Source organism: Mastigoproctus giganteus, chromosome 12 (assembly GCF_048544385.1).
Source record: "Mastigoproctus giganteus isolate SK-2022 chromosome 12, ASM4854438v1, whole genome shotgun sequence".
In the NCBI taxonomy this organism is placed as follows: domain Eukaryota; kingdom Metazoa; phylum Arthropoda; class Arachnida; order Uropygi; family Thelyphonidae; genus Mastigoproctus; species Mastigoproctus giganteus.
In genome coordinates, this window is record NC_143586.1 from 60,091,867 (window position 1) to 60,110,636 (window position 18,770).

At 37.7% G+C, this 18,770-nt stretch overlaps 1 protein-coding gene across 2 annotated transcripts in view; it reads right to left on the reverse strand.

Moving 5' to 3' along the window:
• The window catches only part of LOC150077096 (papilin-like), a 724,323-nt gene that overhangs the window by 66,787 nt on the left and 638,766 nt on the right, over positions 1-18,770 (reverse strand). For both annotated transcript variants that reach the window (XM_090386252.1, XM_090386253.1), the window contains exon 31: positions 7,348-7,438. In XM_090386252.1, the coding sequence (XP_090242378.1) occupies positions 7,348-7,438 (91 nt within the window). The remainder of the gene's footprint in view (positions 1-7,347; positions 7,439-18,770) is intronic.

Here is an 18,770-nt window from a genome sequence, read left to right on the forward strand (position 1 = left end):
AGGCCATATTACTCCAGGAATATGCGGTGGTCATTCCCTGACCTTTCCGCATCCTCCGTATCTGGTGGTGACGGGTTTGAACCCTGGTCTAATCAAGAAGCGTGCTACGCACTGCTGCTCCTTCCCACCTGGCTATGGAGGCGCCTTATTGAAACATATGTTACCCGAAATCGTGGAATGGGAAAGAACTTTCGTCTTGGTGGCAAGATGGTGGAAACTGAATAAAAGTTTTCTGATAAAATATGAAATAAAAATTAATGATTTTAGAGATTTTGTCGAAGACAGTTTATCTTTAAAATCGAGTGAAATTCCCTTTTCAATTAAGAAAGCCAGAAATACCTTTGAAACTATTGCGATTAGCAGTGCTGAAGCTGAGCGAGCGTTCAGCGTAATGAATAGTATTAAGTGAATGAATGAATGAATGAATAATGTTGACAATTAAACACGTTGCAGATTATGATGACCATACATCTAAATGGAAAACCATTGCTTCAATCTGATCCGGATCATAATGTCAAATCGTTCCTCCGTAATCATCGCTCAGCTATTGAGCAAAGCAGGAGATCAACAACAAATATTAATGAAGAAGTAAATTGTACATGGCAATTTTTAGAATAAATTTTTCTTGAATATTTGTGAAATAATTTTTTTTTTCATGTAATCTGTGATTTTTTGTGTACTTTTTCTAGAAAGTTTGTTTTTATGTAATATTTCTTTTATATTTTATGTAATATTTGTTATGTCAAATATTATGTAATATTTGATTTTCAAAACTATCACAATGTTTTGTGATAGTTTTTATGTTATTTGTGATATGGGAAAGATTTCATGTTATTTTTTATTTGCAATATTAAAATTTTATCATTAAAAAAATGTATCCATTATATTTCCCTAGTTAAAAAAAATACGAATAAAAATGTTGCATGTGTGCCAAAGCACGTGCAGTAGATGGTTTATGTGAAACATCCTTTGCGTTTCTTTTAGGTATTTTGATTTGTATATATCGATTACGAAATAAAAGAGCTTTTTTATTGTAAATATTTTATTGATCATTCACAGATTTTCATAATTTCTGGAAGACAAGATACAATGGATTTATGATAACTAAAGGTAACAGATGTATACTTACTAGTGCAACTTATCTAAATATCTCTGTAAAATAGCACCGATTGATTTACCGATCTTGTAGTTGAAGCAACATACGCAGGTGTTAGGGGCACCTAACAATGGAATGTAACGAAAATGCGAGACGAAAAAAGAAATTGTTGACAAATATTTGTATTGTTGCAATCATACTTACTGCAGTAGTAACTTCAGGAAGCATGATTGTGATGTCACACTATTCAAAAATTCTAAAAAGTTAGAACTGCAGACACTGTCGTATCCAGTTATCATCATAAGGCAAGGCATGACGACCAGGTTTTTTTAAGTTTTTTTTTAGATAGATCTAGGAACGTTTTACACATTCACTTATACACATGGTTAAGGGGGTATTAAGTCGCATCTGACCACCCCCCTAAATCCGCCCCTGACTCGAGATATCATACCGGTCATGAAAAATGCGTCACGCGCTTCTAGTGGAAGCCGCTGATGACGTCACTTCTGTGACCGATCAAATTTACTCAGTAGAAAGTTGGAAAAACTGCAAGCTTGTGGGTTGATAATCACACAGTAACAATGCTTTTCTGAATTTATTTAATGACTGTTTTCTATATCAGCATGCTAAAAAGACAAAAAGAGAAAGCAATACTCTTGATCTGATTAGTTATCACAGTGTATTGATGTGGGATTTACTTAAAGATGTAACCATTATCAAGAGCAAATGGAAGGACTTTTGATTTCATAACGGTGACTACAACAGTCTCAGACTGTTTTTAAATTCATTTCAATGGGACCAGCCAATGATGATACCAATAGTGAATTAGCATAGCATTAATAGAGGCATATGATGCAAGAAAGCAAGCTTATACAGCATCAGCCAAAAAAAAAAAAAAATAAATAAATAAATAAAAAAAAACAAAAAAAAAACCCCCTTCTCATTTTACTCATCTATTTGTTCCAAATTTTTAGTTTCTTTGTTATTGCTATGCTCTAACCAAGTGTCATCATCAGGGCATAGTAATAACAACTGACAATCTAAAACCTAACAAGCTTTTGATGCCAGCTGTGCGTGTGTGAGGGAGAAAGAGATTTTTCAAGGTTTAGCCCTAAATGATGAACTCATAATGATAGAGAAAAAAAAATCACAAGATGTTTATATATTACATTGTTCAACAAAAAAATTCTTTGAATTTGTCTCCTTTCTTAAAATAGGCAACCGTATCGAGAAAAACTAGTAATTTCAGTAGGAGTGAAAAGTAATATTAAAACAATCTCATATTTACATTTTCTTGATACAACATAAATCACAGTTCATTTTTTTTAAAATGTAAAAAAACAAGAACACAAGAAAACTGCACAGGCACCGAAAGTACTTTCTCAAAATGTGGCCTATTCATGACGGTGCCTTCTTTTCACTTGTATTAAACTTCTGGGGCATCTGTTGTTACTATCCAACAGTAGTCAGCAAACGTAGAAGCATTCCACCTACCCTGATATCTTCTTTCCATTGCTGAAATGTCTTGGTGGAATCGCTTGCCATGCTCGTCACTCACTGCACCACAGTTGTCAGGGAAGAAGTCCAGATGAGAGTTGAGAAAGTGGATTTTCAGTGACATGTTGCAGCCTAATTGATGATACTTTTCTAAAAGGTTGTTCACAGTCTCAACATAGTTTCAAGCTCTTCGGTTTCCCAGGAAGTCATGCAAAATACTTTTAAATGCTTCCCAAGATGCGTTCTCATTACCCTGGAGGACTTGCTCAAAGTTTTCATCCTTTAAAAGTTCATGAATTTGCGGATCAAGAAAGATTCCTTCTTTAACCTTAGCATCACTCAACAGTGGAAATTGTCCTCTCAGATACTTTAAAGCTTCTCCATCCTGGTTGATCCCCTTAACAAAGTTCTTCATGAGTCCCAGTTTGATGTGTAAAGGGGGCAGAAGAATTCTGCTTTGATCAACCAGAGGATTGTGCTGGACATTTTTTTTCCCCGGGGCACATATTTTCCCTTAGAGGCCAGACTTTTCTCTTGTAGTGTGAGGACCAACCACATCTTCATCAGTATTGTTTTCAATATTTATTAACAATACCGATGAAGACATGTCAAAGTTCTCAGATGAGACAAAGGTTGGCAGGATTGTTTTTGACAGAAATCAGGGTATGATGCAGCAACAAGACCTAGAATAATTAGCCAGATGGGCTGATGAATGGCAATTGAGGTTTAACATTGACAAATGCAAAGAACTGCATGTGAGAAGCAGTAAGCTTAGAATAACATACCAGTTGGGTTATATGTTATTCTGGAAGAAAGAAAAAGACCTGGAATTGATTGTACAGTCTGACGTCAAACTTTTATTATTATTATTATTATTAGCCATGTGGTGCAAGGAAGCAGAGGCTTATGCTGCACCAGCCAAAAAAAAAAAGTTTCTGAATTACTCTGAGAGAGAGAGAGAGAGAGAGAGAGAGAAATCACCAAGAAAGAGAAGAATGATGATATCCAGCTCAGAACCCTGGGTGTGCCAAGCCCATACTCACCAGATAGATGTGAGCTACTGTTTTTCTGAGCAGTGTCAATGATATTCATCAATTTTGCCAGTAAGGATAAGGAGGTGATAATGATCAAGCCTAATCTTGAGTACAGCATGAAGGTCTGGAAGCTTCATTTTAGGAAGGATGTGGATCTGCTGAAATGGGTTCAGAGAAGAGCTCAAGATTTATTCAGGGTCAGAAAAGGATAATCTTACCAAAAAAGACTTCAGTTCTGAAAACTGCAGCATCCATGAGCAGATCTGACTGAAGTGTTTAAAGACTTAAATATATTAAATGTGGATGGCATCCCAGCTTTCGCTCAGACTACACACATAAGGAGACATATATTTAAATTCAGAAAGGATGATTATAGAAAATGTGTGAAAATTTGCTTTTAGCCAGAGAGTCTGATCATTGGAATAAACTTCCACCTGGTGTTGTGGAGGTAGGTAGTTTGAATAAATTTAAGAAAGAATCAGACAAATTATTAGAGGTAATGAACTGATGAGGTGGGTACTCTTTTTTTTTTTTTTTTTTTGGCTGATTCCTGTATAAGCTTGCTTCCTTGCATCATTTGTCATTACCAATATTATATATAATTTTATATATATATATTAACACTCTGATACCACTTTGATCAATACACAGAAAATGTTTTATACTTATATCATCTACTATACTTATATGTATCAAGGCCTTTTGATGGTTTAGCAGAGGGGCCATCTTACTTAGCCATATTTTGGTGTGATGATTGGATTCAGAAAGAATTCTGAAATGTCATCAGCTAACAATTTAGTATTTAGTGAAATTAGCTAGTCAGAATTAAAAAAACCACAACAGATGCCAGATTTACGCCTTATGTTTTGTTAATAATTTACAAACGCCAATTTATTTTTGTTTTACATATTTCCTAGACTGTATGTCATTGTTATTATGACATTTAGTACTAGTTCACAGTAGTATAGTACTTAAAAGTACAGTGGTATGTATTTAGTTTTTAAGGTGATTCAATTGCTGAAATCATATCACACTATTTATAATGCATATTAAAAAATATTGGACAACAATACCCATACTGGAGGCAGCATTCAAATCCATGACCTTTATTTCTTAGGCAAGTATGTTACCCACTGGACCAATCCAGCAGTATAGATTAACTTTCGCTTAATGCTGGTAACTATCATTTTATAGCGATCAGAGCTTCTGTATTATCCAATGAAAATAACAAATTACTTCTGAATATATAGGCTATGTGCATAACCTTAAAAGAACTGGAATTCTCAAAAATCCAGTATGTACTAGGTCCTCAGGATGCCAAACTTTTGAAGTATATATATATATATATATTGTTCAAGGTTCATCCTAAATGGATGTCAGATGAACTAATGAGACATGTGGCAGAGAAGAAAAATGCAGGATTCATATAAATTAACGGGAGATAAAGGTAAAGTGCAGCCATTATCAACCCACTGCAGGATGGAAGCCTCCTCAACAATTCATGCTGAGGGAAAATGGACCATAATCTGCCATGCTGGTCTGGTGCGGGTTGGCAGATCGACCATATTCAGCAGTCAGGGGCTTGAACCCCGGTCTACTCAAAGAGCGTGTGCTACTGCACTCCCGCTCCTGACCACTCGGCTACGGAGCCATATGGAAGCCTATGATAGATAAAAGCTGGTCTATAACCAAGTCACAAAGGAGGTTAGGCAGTCAAAGGCAGATTATGAGATATGTTTGGCAAAGGATGCAATGAAAAACAGCAGAGAGTTCTTTACGTATGTAAACTCTAGAAGGAAGGGGATGAATCAGATTGGTCCACTGGATATCGATGGTTTAACTGTCGATGATTCTGCTCAGGTGGCTAACAAACTAAATGAATATTTTGCATCTACATTCACACATGAGGAGTTATTCAGGGAGAGGAATGCCAGAGGTGAACTAAACTCTGGCAGTGAGCTAGATGATTTTGTAATAACTGAGAGCAAAGTTGAGGAGAAATTGTTGAAGATAAACATAAGAAAGGCACCTGGGGTGGATGGGACCTATCTAGTTATATTAAAGGAGGCAGCAAAGGAAGTAAGCAAACCCTTAGCCATAATCATGAGAGATTCCTTAGACTAAGGGAAGGTACCCATGGACTGGAGATGTGCAAATGTGACCAAATTCACAAAAGATGATCAAAGGGTGACACAAGTAATTATATACCTGTTAGTTTAACTTCTGTTCCAGGGAAATTAATGGAGGCACTGGTTAAAGAAGCACTGCAGGATCATCTAGATAAGACTTCAGTTATAGCTCGGATACAGCATGGGTTTGTTAAGGGGAAGCCTTGTCTGACCAATTTGACTGGATACTATGATGTGGTCACAAAGCAACTGGATGCAGGGAATAACTTTGATATATCATATATTTTGATCTTAGAAAGGCTTTTGATACTGTTGCACATGGAAGATGGCTGCACAGATTGGAGCAGGTGGCACTGGAAGCAAATTACTGCTATGTATAAAGGGATGGTTGAGTGGGAGAAGACAGAGAGTGGTAATCAATGGACATCGCTCGTCGTGGACTAATGTTATTAGTGGAGTCCCTCAGGGTTCAGTGTTGGGTCCATTGTTGTTTTCTATATTTATAAATGATATTGATGATTGTATATCAGGCTTAACGTCCAAGTTTTCAGATGTTACGAAGGCTGGCAGGGTTGTTAATGACACTAATGACAGTACGCTGCTGCAACAGGATCTAGAAAAGTTGAGCAGATGGGCTGAGAGGTGGCAAATGAAGTTTAACATTGACAAACGTAAAGTACTACATATGGGTAGCAATAACCCCAGAGTACCGTATCAACTGTGTGGTACTACACTGACAGTGATAGAGAATGAAAAGGACCTGGGGGTAATTGTGCAGGCAGATATGAATTTTCTGAGCAGTGCAGATGGTCTGCAAGAGTAGCTCACATTGTCTTTTCAATGATATACAGGAATATTTCTAGCAGGGATAAGGAGGTGATTATCGTCTTGTATTAGGCAATGGTCAGGCCACACCTTGAGTATATACAGGTCTGGAGGCCTCATTTTAAGAAGGATGTATAGCTGTTGGAAAGAGTACAGAGAAGGAAGGGCAGCAAGATTAGTGAATGGAATAAAAGGTTGCTCTTACAAAGAAAGGCTTTAAGTTTTGTGGATTACACTGTTTGGAGACTAGGCACCTGCGAGGTGATCTGATTGAGGTGTATAAAGCCTTGAATGGTTTGAGCATGCTCAATGCTGAAGGGATTCTTTCTCTTGCTCAGAATAATCACCTGAGAGAGCATAAATTTAAATTGAGGAAAGACAGTTGTAGGATAGATGTGCGGAAGTTTGCCTCCAGCCAGCGGGTAGTTGATTGGTGGAACAGCCTTCCATCTTTTGTTGTGGAGGTTGATAGCCTAAATAAATTTAAGGGTGAGCTGGACAGGTATTTGGAACGAACGAAGGGGTGAAATAGGAGCTTTTTTTTTTTTTGAGTGATACTGCATAAGCTTGCTTTCTTGCATCATATGCCTCTACTAATGCTAATGCTATATTCATTGTTTTATCTTAAATCATCATGATGAATAACAGGTTAGCAAAATTTTTAAAAAAATAACGTAATCCAAAATAATTAAAAATTGCCAGAATAAAATTTAGGTTGAAATTCATAAAGCTGCATAAAGAATTATATAAATTTTCAAAAACTTACTTAGTCTACATACAGGCTGTGGACGAGGGTGCCCATCTGCTGTGCTGTATATCTCTACAGCACATCTTTGATCTTTGGGGCAATTGTGAATCTGAAATGGAATAACATGCATTAGAACAAGGGTTGGAAAAATTCTGGAACCAGGCTAATATGACATTAAAATATTCTACCATGTCACCTAGACCTTATGGTAGTATTTTATCAAAATTCAGTTTTATTCCTTTCACATGTATGCATATACAAGTTTTTCATGTAAGGGCTTCTATATATATGTATATCAGCAGGTTCTGCACTTTATAATATAAAGTGTGAGACCTGCAGACAACAAAGGAAAATCAAAAATTAACAGGGTTATAAAACAATGACTATGTTCTATCTGTGAAAGTTACCACCACTTTCCAGACAGCAGTTTTAGTACTGACTGGCATGCCATCAACAGGAACCTAAGTACTGTATTTCCCCATGTATAAGACGCACCTTAATTTTGGGGCCCGAAATTTGAAAAAAAAAATGTATTACATAAAGTTATTGAACTCAAGTTTTATTCATCGTAAAATTCATACAACTCCTCATCACTGTCAAAACTCCCATCCATTAGCTTGTCCTCATCTGTGTCTGATGACGAATCACTGTCTTCATATATTGCCTCATCCTCAGTTCCACCTATGGCATTTCAAATGCCACACTTCTTAAATGTCTTGACAACGATCTCAATCTTGATATTATCCCAGGAACTTTTCACCCAGGTACAAACTTCTCCTATAGTTGGTTTCTTCACTCTTCCTGCTGGTGTCAAATTGTGACCAGAAGAATTCATCCATTGGTTCCATTCGTCTCTCATGGCAGCTTTGAAGGGTTTGTTAATGCTGACATCAAGTGGTTGGAGCTGGGATGTCAAGCCTCCGGGTATGACGGCAAGTTTTGTTTTTTGCTCTGCAACAATCTTTGTGTTTTTGCTATATGTGCCCTGAACTGATCAAGCACCAATAGGGCAGGTTTGTGTAAGAACCCACCTGGTCTCCTGCTCCAAACTTTCTCAAACCAGATCTTCATCCCATGCAACCCTTGTCATGAACGTGGACAATCACTCCTCGAGGAATGTCTTCTTTTGGCATTGTTTTGCGTTTGAAAATCAGCATAGGAGGCAGCTTGGTTCCGTCGGCACAACAAGCTAGAACAACTGTATAATGGCTCTTTTCATGTCCACTTGTCTTCACAGTTACAGTTTTCACCCCCTTCTTATCAACAGTTCTGTTACTCGGGACATCAAATTGAAGGGGGACTTCGTCCATATTTGCAATCTGTCCCAACTCAAACTGATGTATCTTCCGACATTGAATGACAAAACAATGAAATTCAAGGACCTTCTGCTCATAGCTTTCAGGCATCTTTTGGGCTTCCTTTGGTATTGTTTTGCGTTTGAAAATCAGCATAGGAGGCAGCTTGGTTCCGTCGGCACAACAAGCTAGAACAACTGTATAATGGCTCTTTTCATGTCCACTTGACTTCACAGTTACAGTTTTCAACCCCTTCTTATCAACAGTTCTGTTACTTGGGACATCAAATTGAAGGGGGACTTCGTCCATATTTGCAATCTGTCCCAACTCAAACTGATGTGTCTTCTGACACTGAATGACAAAACAATGGAATTGAAGGACCTTCTGCTCATAGCTTTCAGGCATCTTTTGGGCAAGTCTGGTGTATGTACGCATGCTTAGTCCATTCTGTTTCATGAACCTAAAGCACCAATTGTGTCCTCCTTTGAAATCAGTAACTTCTTTTTCATCAGCAATTCTTCTTGGCTCATGCTGAACCATCTTTGTGGACACAGGAATTCCAATTGCCCCTTGCTCTTCAATCCATATCTTCAATTCCCTCTCTAAATCAGGCCATTTTGCTGACTTGCCTCTCATGGCCTTCTTCTGCTGTGGTGTTTTCAGTATGGTTTCTTCTTCCCGTAGCCAGTCTCGGATTGTTTTCTCAGTTGGAGTAGGACCAAACTTACGTTCAGCAGCACGATTTCCATTCACTTTTGCAAACTGGATCACTTTTAACTTGAATTCAGCACTCTACGAAAATCTTTTCGGAGCCATTTCTGGGCAGAACGTGGCAAAACATAACCTAATATACTGGTAACAAGTGCGAAACAATGAGCGCAAAGACAACAAGCACGAAAAAGCGGGAAATGCAAGTAAAAAAATCTACAACCACTGTATAAGATGCACCCAGTTTTTAGACCCCAAATTTTTCAAAAAAAGGTGCGTCTTATACATGGGGAAATACGGTATTTGAAAGTATGAATCCAAATGACACCAGACTGAAGACTTCATATTTATATTGTCAACTTCTTGAAAGTATATGTGAAAGAAAGAGAAAAATTAACTAAACTTAAATTTACATAAAAGATGAAATAGAAAGCAAGAAAATTACAAGTATAATATAAAGAATGCTTCCCAACCCTTGTTAACATATTAACTTGTGAACTGTCTATTTCTCATACAGTAGTATAAGAAGCAGAAAAAAAAAAGCAAGGAAAGCAGAATAAAAGAATAAGAATCAAGCATTCCAGGATTGTAGTTACAAAACAATGTTGAAGAAGCAAACTGCTAAATAATATTTACTGCTTAATACAACTGTAAATAAATAAAAGAATAAAATTCCAAATTAAAAATACATTTGAAAATTTAAAAAATAACAAATTTTTTAAAATTATTAATTTATGAAATAAATAATTGACAATTTGCATTTCATTTTTATTTAAAGAAAAACTTTATTCTGAATGCTGGGTAAGTGAATCAGCAATAAATTCACTATCCAAATTCATTAAGTTATAAAGACGAGAGTAGCCTGTGCGGACGAAGCTCATTGACGCTCTTGGAACAGAGAAGTTTTCCCTGATTTATTTTCTGATTTATTAGCTTAAATTGGCATATTAACTTATTTTCTAGAGTAGCTTTATTTTCCTAGTTACGATACTTAGTTTAAAGTTTAACTTAGACAGAGATTTTGTAGGTATTACTTAGTATCGGTAACGGTATCAAATCCACGTGTTACAAATTGAACGAGAGGTTTTTTTTTTTTTTTTTTACCAAATTTAGTCGATTTATTAACCAATTGTTATATCAAATTATCTTCTATAAGTAGATTATAGACCTAGTCAGGATCCTTAGTTTATTCTAAATTGAGATAGCGAGATTTGGAAGCTAATCAATACTTACGAGTCCGTAGAAGTACCGTTCGTGATTTCCCGCCATTTTTACACTATAGCATAAGCTTAGTGTAGTATAGTGCATAATATAATATTGTCAATTAATCAGTAAATCTATTAATCTTGATAAACTTTATTGTCAATTAAATTGTACTTTTAACTCTATATATATATATATATAACGACTTAACCGTAACAAATAATTAATACATAACTATAGTGGTACACGTGATACGGAAGTTGTATAAAGGGAACTCGTAGAAAACACTCGATACCGAAAAAATAAATATAGCGTTATAACTGTTTTGGGATATAACTTAAGGATTTAATTTTGTTCTGAAATTGAAATTTTATTGCATTAAATCGGAATCATGACTCAGACCAGAGCAGCAAAGCAAAAGGCTCAAGCTAATGGGAGTGCTGTGGCTCAGGGGAGAACTGAGGGGGGCAGTTGCCCTCTGAATCACAGTCTTTTAAAATGCACTGTTTGCGTGATGTTTGCGGAGCAGTCGGGTACTGGACATGATACTGCCAAGGGGGATGTCTTTGTGTGTGCACGATGTAAGGAGTGCAAGGAAATCAGGCGACAACTCAGCGTTGTTATGGGCCTTTATGAGAGCTTGAAGGACAGGGTGGATGCCCTCGAAGGAAATAAATTGAGGGACCCATCAAGCTCTCAGCTGCCCACATCAACGCCAGAGCTTGCACTTGGTCATCAGGCAACACAGAGGCAGCCCCCTAGGCAGAATGTGCCGGTCCCACAGGAACTAGTAGTTGTTAGTGACTCTATTGTCAGGGAAGCGGGGAACATGCTTTGCAAAAAGGATAGGTGGAATAGGACCAGGGTATGTCTGCCAGGGGCAAAGGTTGATGACGTTGTAGAGCAGATATCATCTTTTAAGGGCACAAAAGGTGATATAGTTGTACACGTTGGCACTAATGATATTAAGAGTAGGAGACCGGCGGAATTACTTAGCAAGTACAGGTCACTGTTGAAAAAAAGCCGTGAATTAGGGTTGAATTTGAAAGTGTCTGCAATTCTGCCCAGACACGATAGGAGGGAGTATATGATGAGAGCCTTGTCGATCAATTCGGCACTGGAGGGATTGTGCAAGGCTCAAGGGGTAGAATTTTTTTCAGCCTGGACTATACTTGTTAACAGGAGAGATTGCTTCTACAGGGATGGGATACACTTAAATAGAAAGGGTGCAAGAATTTTTGCTGATGCTGTCGAGGCAGAGTTAGGTGGGTCGGAAAACTGCTAGTTGGGGGGGGGGATACAAGGACTAATAGATTAACAGTAGCCACTGGCAGAGGTGGAAGTGATTCTTGCACTGCTTCTATTGAAATGAGCATAAGCCTGAAAAACAAGATGCAGGATATTTCAGAGACTGCTGGGAGTCATTGCAGTACAAGTAAACACATGGGTTGTGTTAGGGTAGCCAAGAATAGAAACAGGTGCATGTATACCTGCGTGTACACCAATGCTAGGAGTTTGGTAAATAAATTTGATGAATTTGAGGTATTGCTCAAAATATCAAAGGCAGATATTGTTGGGATATCAGAGACGTGGTGTCACACAGATATAAGGAATGCGGAACTGGAATTTGGGGAATACAATGTGTATAGAAAGGATAGACAGGACAGAGGGGAGGAGGGGTTATGCTATTAGTTAAGAAACACATAAAGTCCAAGGAAGTGAAGCCAGTCGACATCGATGGACAGGGCAGTGTCGAGTCAGTTTGGTGTGACATAAGCATAGGGAAATCAAAATTGAGAGTAGGAGTGTGCTTTAGGCCTAATGACTCTGATGAGTATAATAAGATATTGTACAGGGAAATAGAGTGGGCCAGTAAATCAGAGAGTCTTATAATGGGGGATTTTAATTTCCCAGATATTGACTGGAATTTGTGGGTTGGTCACCCGCACACTAGCAAGGCTTTTGTGGATTTATTGGATGATTGTTTTCTACATCAGCATGTTCGTGAGGCAACAAGAGGGAGCAATACTCTTGATCTGATTATCAGTAGTGATTCTTCATGCATTAAGAATCTGCAGATAAATGAACCACTAGGTGGCAGTGATCACAGTGTGTTGAAGTGGGATTTACTCAAGGAGGTAACTACCATCAGAGGTAAAGGGAAGAGTTTTTGTTTTCATAAAGGTGACTATGATGGTACCTATTTAAACTCAAGAAGGAAAGGGATGAATCAGATTGGTCCACTGGATATTGATGGTTCAACGGTTGAGGATCCTGCTCAGGTGGCTAACAATCTAAACGAGTATTTTGCATTTACATTCACGCATGAGGAGTTATTCAGGAAGGAGAATGATGTAGGTAAAGTAAACATTGGCAGTGAGCTGGATGATTTTGTAATAACTGAGAGGAAAGTGGAGGAGAGATTGTTGAGGATAAACATAAAAAAGGCACCTGGGGTGGATGGGATCTATCCAGTTATATTAAAGGAGGCAGCAAAGGAAGTAAGCAAACCCCTAGCCATAATTATGAGAGCTTCTTCGGACTCAGGGGAGGTACCCATAGACTGGAGATGTGCAAATGTAACCCCAATTCACAAAGGAGGATCAAAGGCTGACACAAGTAATTATAGACCTGTTAGTTTAACTTCTGTTCCAGGTAAATTAATGGAGGCACTGGTTAAAGAAGCACTACAGGATCATCTAGACAAGAATTCAGTTATAGCTCAGACGCAGCATGGTTTTGTTAAGGGCAGGTCTTGCCTGACCAATTTGATTGGATACTATGATGCAGTCACAAAAGAACTGGATGCAGGGAATAACTTTGATATTATATATTTGGATCTTAGAAAGGCTTTTGATACTGTTGCACATGGAAGACTGCTGCACAAATTGGAGCAGTGTGGCATTGGAGGCAAATTGCTGCTATGGATAAGGGGATGATTGAGTGGCAGAAGACAGAGAGTGGTAATCAATGGACACTGCTCAACGTGGACTAATGTTATTAGTGGAGTTCCTCAGGGTTCAGTGTTGGGTCCGTTGTTGTTTTCGGTGTTTATGAATGATATTGATGATGGTATATCAAGTTTAATGTCCAAGTTTGCAGATGATACAAAGGTTGGCAGGGTTGTTAAGGACACTACTGACGCTATGCTGCTGCAACAGGATCTGGAAAGGTTGAACAGATGGGCTGAGAGGTGGCAAATGAAGTTTAACATTGACAAATGTAAGGTATTACATATGGGAAACAGTAACCACAGAGCAACGTATCAACTCTGCGGTACTACACTGACAGTGGTGGAGAATGAAAAGGTCCTGGGGGTAATTGTGCAGGCAGATATGAAGTTCTCTGAGCAGTGCAGACGAGCTGCAAGAGTAGCTCATGGTGTCTTGTCAATGATATACAGGAATTTTTCTAGCAGGGATAAGGAGGTGATTATTCCCTTGTATAAGGCAATGGTTAGGCCACATCTTGAGTACTGTATACAGGTCTGGAGGCCTCATTTCAAGAAGGATGTAGAGCTGCTGGAACGAGTACAGAGAAGGGCAACAAGATTAGTGAATGGAACAAAGGGTTGCTCTTACGAAGAAAGGCTTAAGTTTTGTAAATTACAGAGTCTGGAGACTAGGCACCGGCGAGGTGATCTGATAGAGGTGTATAAGGCTTTGAATGGTTTGAGCATGCTCAATGCGAATGGGATTCTTCATCTTGCTCAGAATAATCACCTCAGAGGGCATAAATTCAAATTGAGGAAGGACGGATGTCGGATAGATGTGCGGAAATTTGCCTTTGGCCAGCGGGTGGTTGGTTGGTGGAACCGACTTCCATCACTTGTTGTTGAAGTTGATAGCCTAAACAAATTTAGGGCTCAACTGGACAGGTATTTCGAACGAACGGAGGGGTGAAATGGGAGTGGTGTGTGTTTTTTTTTTTTTTTTGTTGGCTGATGCTGAATAAGCTTGCTTTCTTGCAACATATGCCTCTACTAATGCTAATGCTAATGCTAAGACAACATAATTAGTACTATATTTTAAGGTATGCATTATTATCCATATCTGTTTCAATAAAATACAGGCAGTTCTTACTTTACAAGTTCCCTGGTTTATGAGTTTTTCTCCCCCCAAGTATCAAGTATTAACAAAATAAAAAATATGAACATTAATTGCAAAAAACGAATGTTAAACATTCATAAATACCACATCCAAACCATGTGCATAGCTATACAATACAATACAGTGTACCCTGCTTTACGATATTAATCAGTTCCAAGAGACACCATCGTATCGTGAAAATATCGTAATGTGAACCTATTAATACATTGTTTTTTGGTAATTTGTTTCAAGATCTCGGAAGTTGAAATTTTCACTGTATAACTAAGCTATTCATCTCTCTAAAATTTAATTTTTAAGGTCATGAGCGGACCTTAAGGCCATATAAAAGGTTGTGAGCATGGTTTGTAAACTGTATTAGTTACCAATTAAAATCGTTAAAATGCACTACACTTTCATCGTTATTATATGTTCCGTTATAAGAATCAATTTTGAACGCTTTTGTGATATTTTTCTAAAGCACATTTCTGGAGGTCACTACCATAAAACAATAAAAACAATTTGCACTTTCCGGTTTATTGGGCTTTTCTGTTAGTGCATCTAATTATAAACGGATAGTAAACTCGATCTTAGTGCATTTGCTATAATACCGATAGCTGGAATACTGTGGGTTTTTACGTTATTATGGTGAAATGTGTTTCCTCTTCACTGAAATCTTCAATCGTATAAAAAAACAAATAAATTTTCAGAATCTTCTCTTCATTCCTTTTTTTTAAAGCTTCATAAACTTCTTAATCCACACGAACCATGTTAGTTGCAATTTATGTGTGCCGTTAAAAAATGCTTATGCATATGCAATTGTGAAATTTATAATTAAAACAGAAGATTATCTTGGAAACAAATGCCTCTTGAAGCATTTCTGAAGACGATTGCAACAAACCAATGAGTGCCGAGCCAATAATGAGCGATCAATGAGTGTGCATTTAATCGATGGTGATGATGATGATGATGATGAAGAATAAACATTCTTTAACATTTGTAAGTCATAAATAATTTTTCTATTATTATAATTTGCTTGATTTTACAGGCTACATTTTCATTTCTTTGGATTAATCAATCATTGTTTAAAGATAAACTAATTAGCTAACTAATTTCATTGTCAATAACATAATCCCTGTTTTTAACATTATGTCTATGGGAAATAAATTCCCAATTTACGAGCGTGTGCTAAGAACGAATTAACTCGTAAAGTCGAGAACTACCTGTATAAACTTCATACACCATATACTGACAGAGACTCAAACCATTACAGAACCTCTTTCAAGTTTTACAGTTGGACTAAGATTAGCATTAGTAGAGACATATCATGTAAGAAAGCAAGCTAATACGCACCAACAAAAAAAAAAAAAAAAAAAAAAAAAGCCTTCCCATTTCAACCATCCATTCGTTCCAGATGTTTGTTTAGTTCTGCCTTGAATTTATTTAAGCTGTCAACTTCTACACCGACAGATGGAAGTTTGTTCCAGCAATCAACTATCTGCTGGCTACAGGAAAATTTTCGCACATCTATTCTACAACTAGCTTTCCTCAATTTAAATTTATGTGGCAAGAGGAAGAATCCCATTAGCATTGAGCTTGCTCAAACCATCAAGGCCTTATACACCTCAATCAGATCACCTCGTAGGTGCCTTGTCTCCTGACACTGTAATTTGCAAAACTTAAGCCTTTCTTCATAAGAGCAAACCTTTGTTCTATTCACTAATCTTGTTGCCCTTCTCTGTACTTGTTACAGAAGCTCTACATCCTTTCTAAAATGAGGCTTCCAGACTTGTATACAGTACTCAAGGTGTGGCCTGACCATTTCCTCCTTATCCCTGCTAGAAAAATTCCCATATATCATTGACAAGACAGCATGAGCAACTCTTGCAGACTGTTTGCACTGATCAGAAAACTTCATATCTGACTGCACAATAACCCCCAGGTCCTTTTCATTCTCTACTCTGAGTGTAGTACCACACAGTTGATATGTTACTCTGGGGTTACTGATACCCATGTGCAGTACTTTACATTTGTCAATGTTGCACTTCAGTTGCCACCTCTCAGCCCATTTGCTCAATTTTTCTAGATCCTGTTGCAGTAGTGTACTGTCATTAACAACCCTGCCAACCTTTGTATCATCTGCAAACTTGAACATTAAGCCTTCATCAATATCATTGAAAAATACACAAAACAACAATGGGACCAGCACCGAACCTAGGGAACTCCACTAATAACATTAGTCCACATAGAGCAATGTCCATTTATTACCATTCTCCACTGACTCCCACTCAACCATCCCTTTGTCCATTGCAGCAACTTTCCCTTAATGCCATACGACTCCAATTGCACAGCAGTCTTCATGTGCAACAGTATCAAAAGCTTTCCTGAAATCCAAGTATATGATATCAAAATTATTTTTTGCATCCAGTTCCTTTGTGACTACATCGTAGTATCCAATCAAATTGGTCAGATAAGACTTCCCCTTACCAAACCCATGCTGTGTCGTCTGAACTATTACTGCAGTCTTGTTAGGTGATCCCGCATCACTGATTGCATCATCAACAGTGACTCCATCATTTTCCCCAGAACAGAAGTTAAACTATCAGGTCTATAATTATTTGTGCCATCCTTTGAAACACTTTTGTGAATTGCTGATACATCTGCACATCTCCAATCCATGGGGACCTCCCCTGAATCTAAGGCTGTTCTCATAATTATGGCTAAAGGTTTGCTTACTTCCCTCGCTGCCTCCTTCAATATAACTGGATAGATTCCATCTGCCCCAGGTGCCTTTTTTTATGTTTAACTTCAACAATTTCTTCTCCACTTTTCTCTCTATACCTAAGTTTTCAGAGATAGTTTGATAGAGAGCGTAGTTAATGTCTGTAATGAGGGCATATTACTGCAACAAGACCTAGAATAATTAGGCACATGGGCTGAGAAGTAGAAACTTAGGTTTAACATTTAGAAATGCTGGGTACTGCATATGAGTATCAGTATTGCCAGACTAATATACCAATTGGGTGGTATCCACTTGATGTGGTGGAGAATGAAACAGACCTATGAATAAATTTTCAGTTCAACATGAAGTCAAAGAAGTGATTATCCCATCGTATAACACAATGGTTAGGTAGCATCTTGAATACTGCATACAGGTCTGTAAGCCATATTTAAAAATTTGGAATGGGTATGCAGAGAAGAGCAGTGATCTTACTGAGGGGCACAAAATGGTACTCTAACCAAGAAAGACTTCAGTTCTGGAAATTACAGCATTTGGACACTAGGCACCTGCATGGAGACCTGATTGAAGTGTTTATGGTTTTAAATAGATCAAATAAACTAATGCTAATGATTCCTTATTCTTTTTCAGATGCACATAGGAAGCCATACATTTAAATTGAAAATGGATGGTTACAAGACATGTAAAAATTTGCTTTCAGCCAGAGAATAACAGATTGTTGAAACAAACTTTCATTAGATGCATGACACATAGGTAGGTTGAATAATATACAGTTCGGGTCTCCATATTTGCAGGGGTTACGTGTCAACACTTCCTGCAAAAATGTGAAATTTGCAAAAATGCGTACTCTCGCCCAAATAGCCCCAGATGTTTTCTATGTATGGCTAAACACTTATGCAACCATTTACAATTAGCAGAAAAATGTTTAAATGTGTTTAAAAGGTTTTAATTGTGTTTTACAATAATGAATAACATTTTAGACCATGTTTCGAAATACTGTATCAAAATTTTATTACATAGTTAAGAACAAAGCATGCACCACAGCATTCAGTACAATGTAGTAGGGGTCTCAGAGGCTGGAGAAGAAGCAGGGTTGGCTGACGCCGAGACTTCTGCCTTGAATCCTGGGCCTTCTTCTCTTTGACAGCTATATAGGTGCACTGAGGCATCTTCTTCCAGAACAATTCTGTCCCATTGGCATTGAAAACCTGTTCAGGTTTATATCCCTTCTTCTTGATGAGCTTCTTGAGTTGTGCAGGGTAGGCCTTAGCAGCCTCGTGATCAACTGAAGCAGACTCGTCTGCAACCTTTACACTATGGAGCAAATAATGCCTCTTGAATTTCTGGAACCAGCCTTTGCTGGCAATGAAAGTGGTTTCCGTGGTGCTGCTGGTACAGGAGGTTAAATCT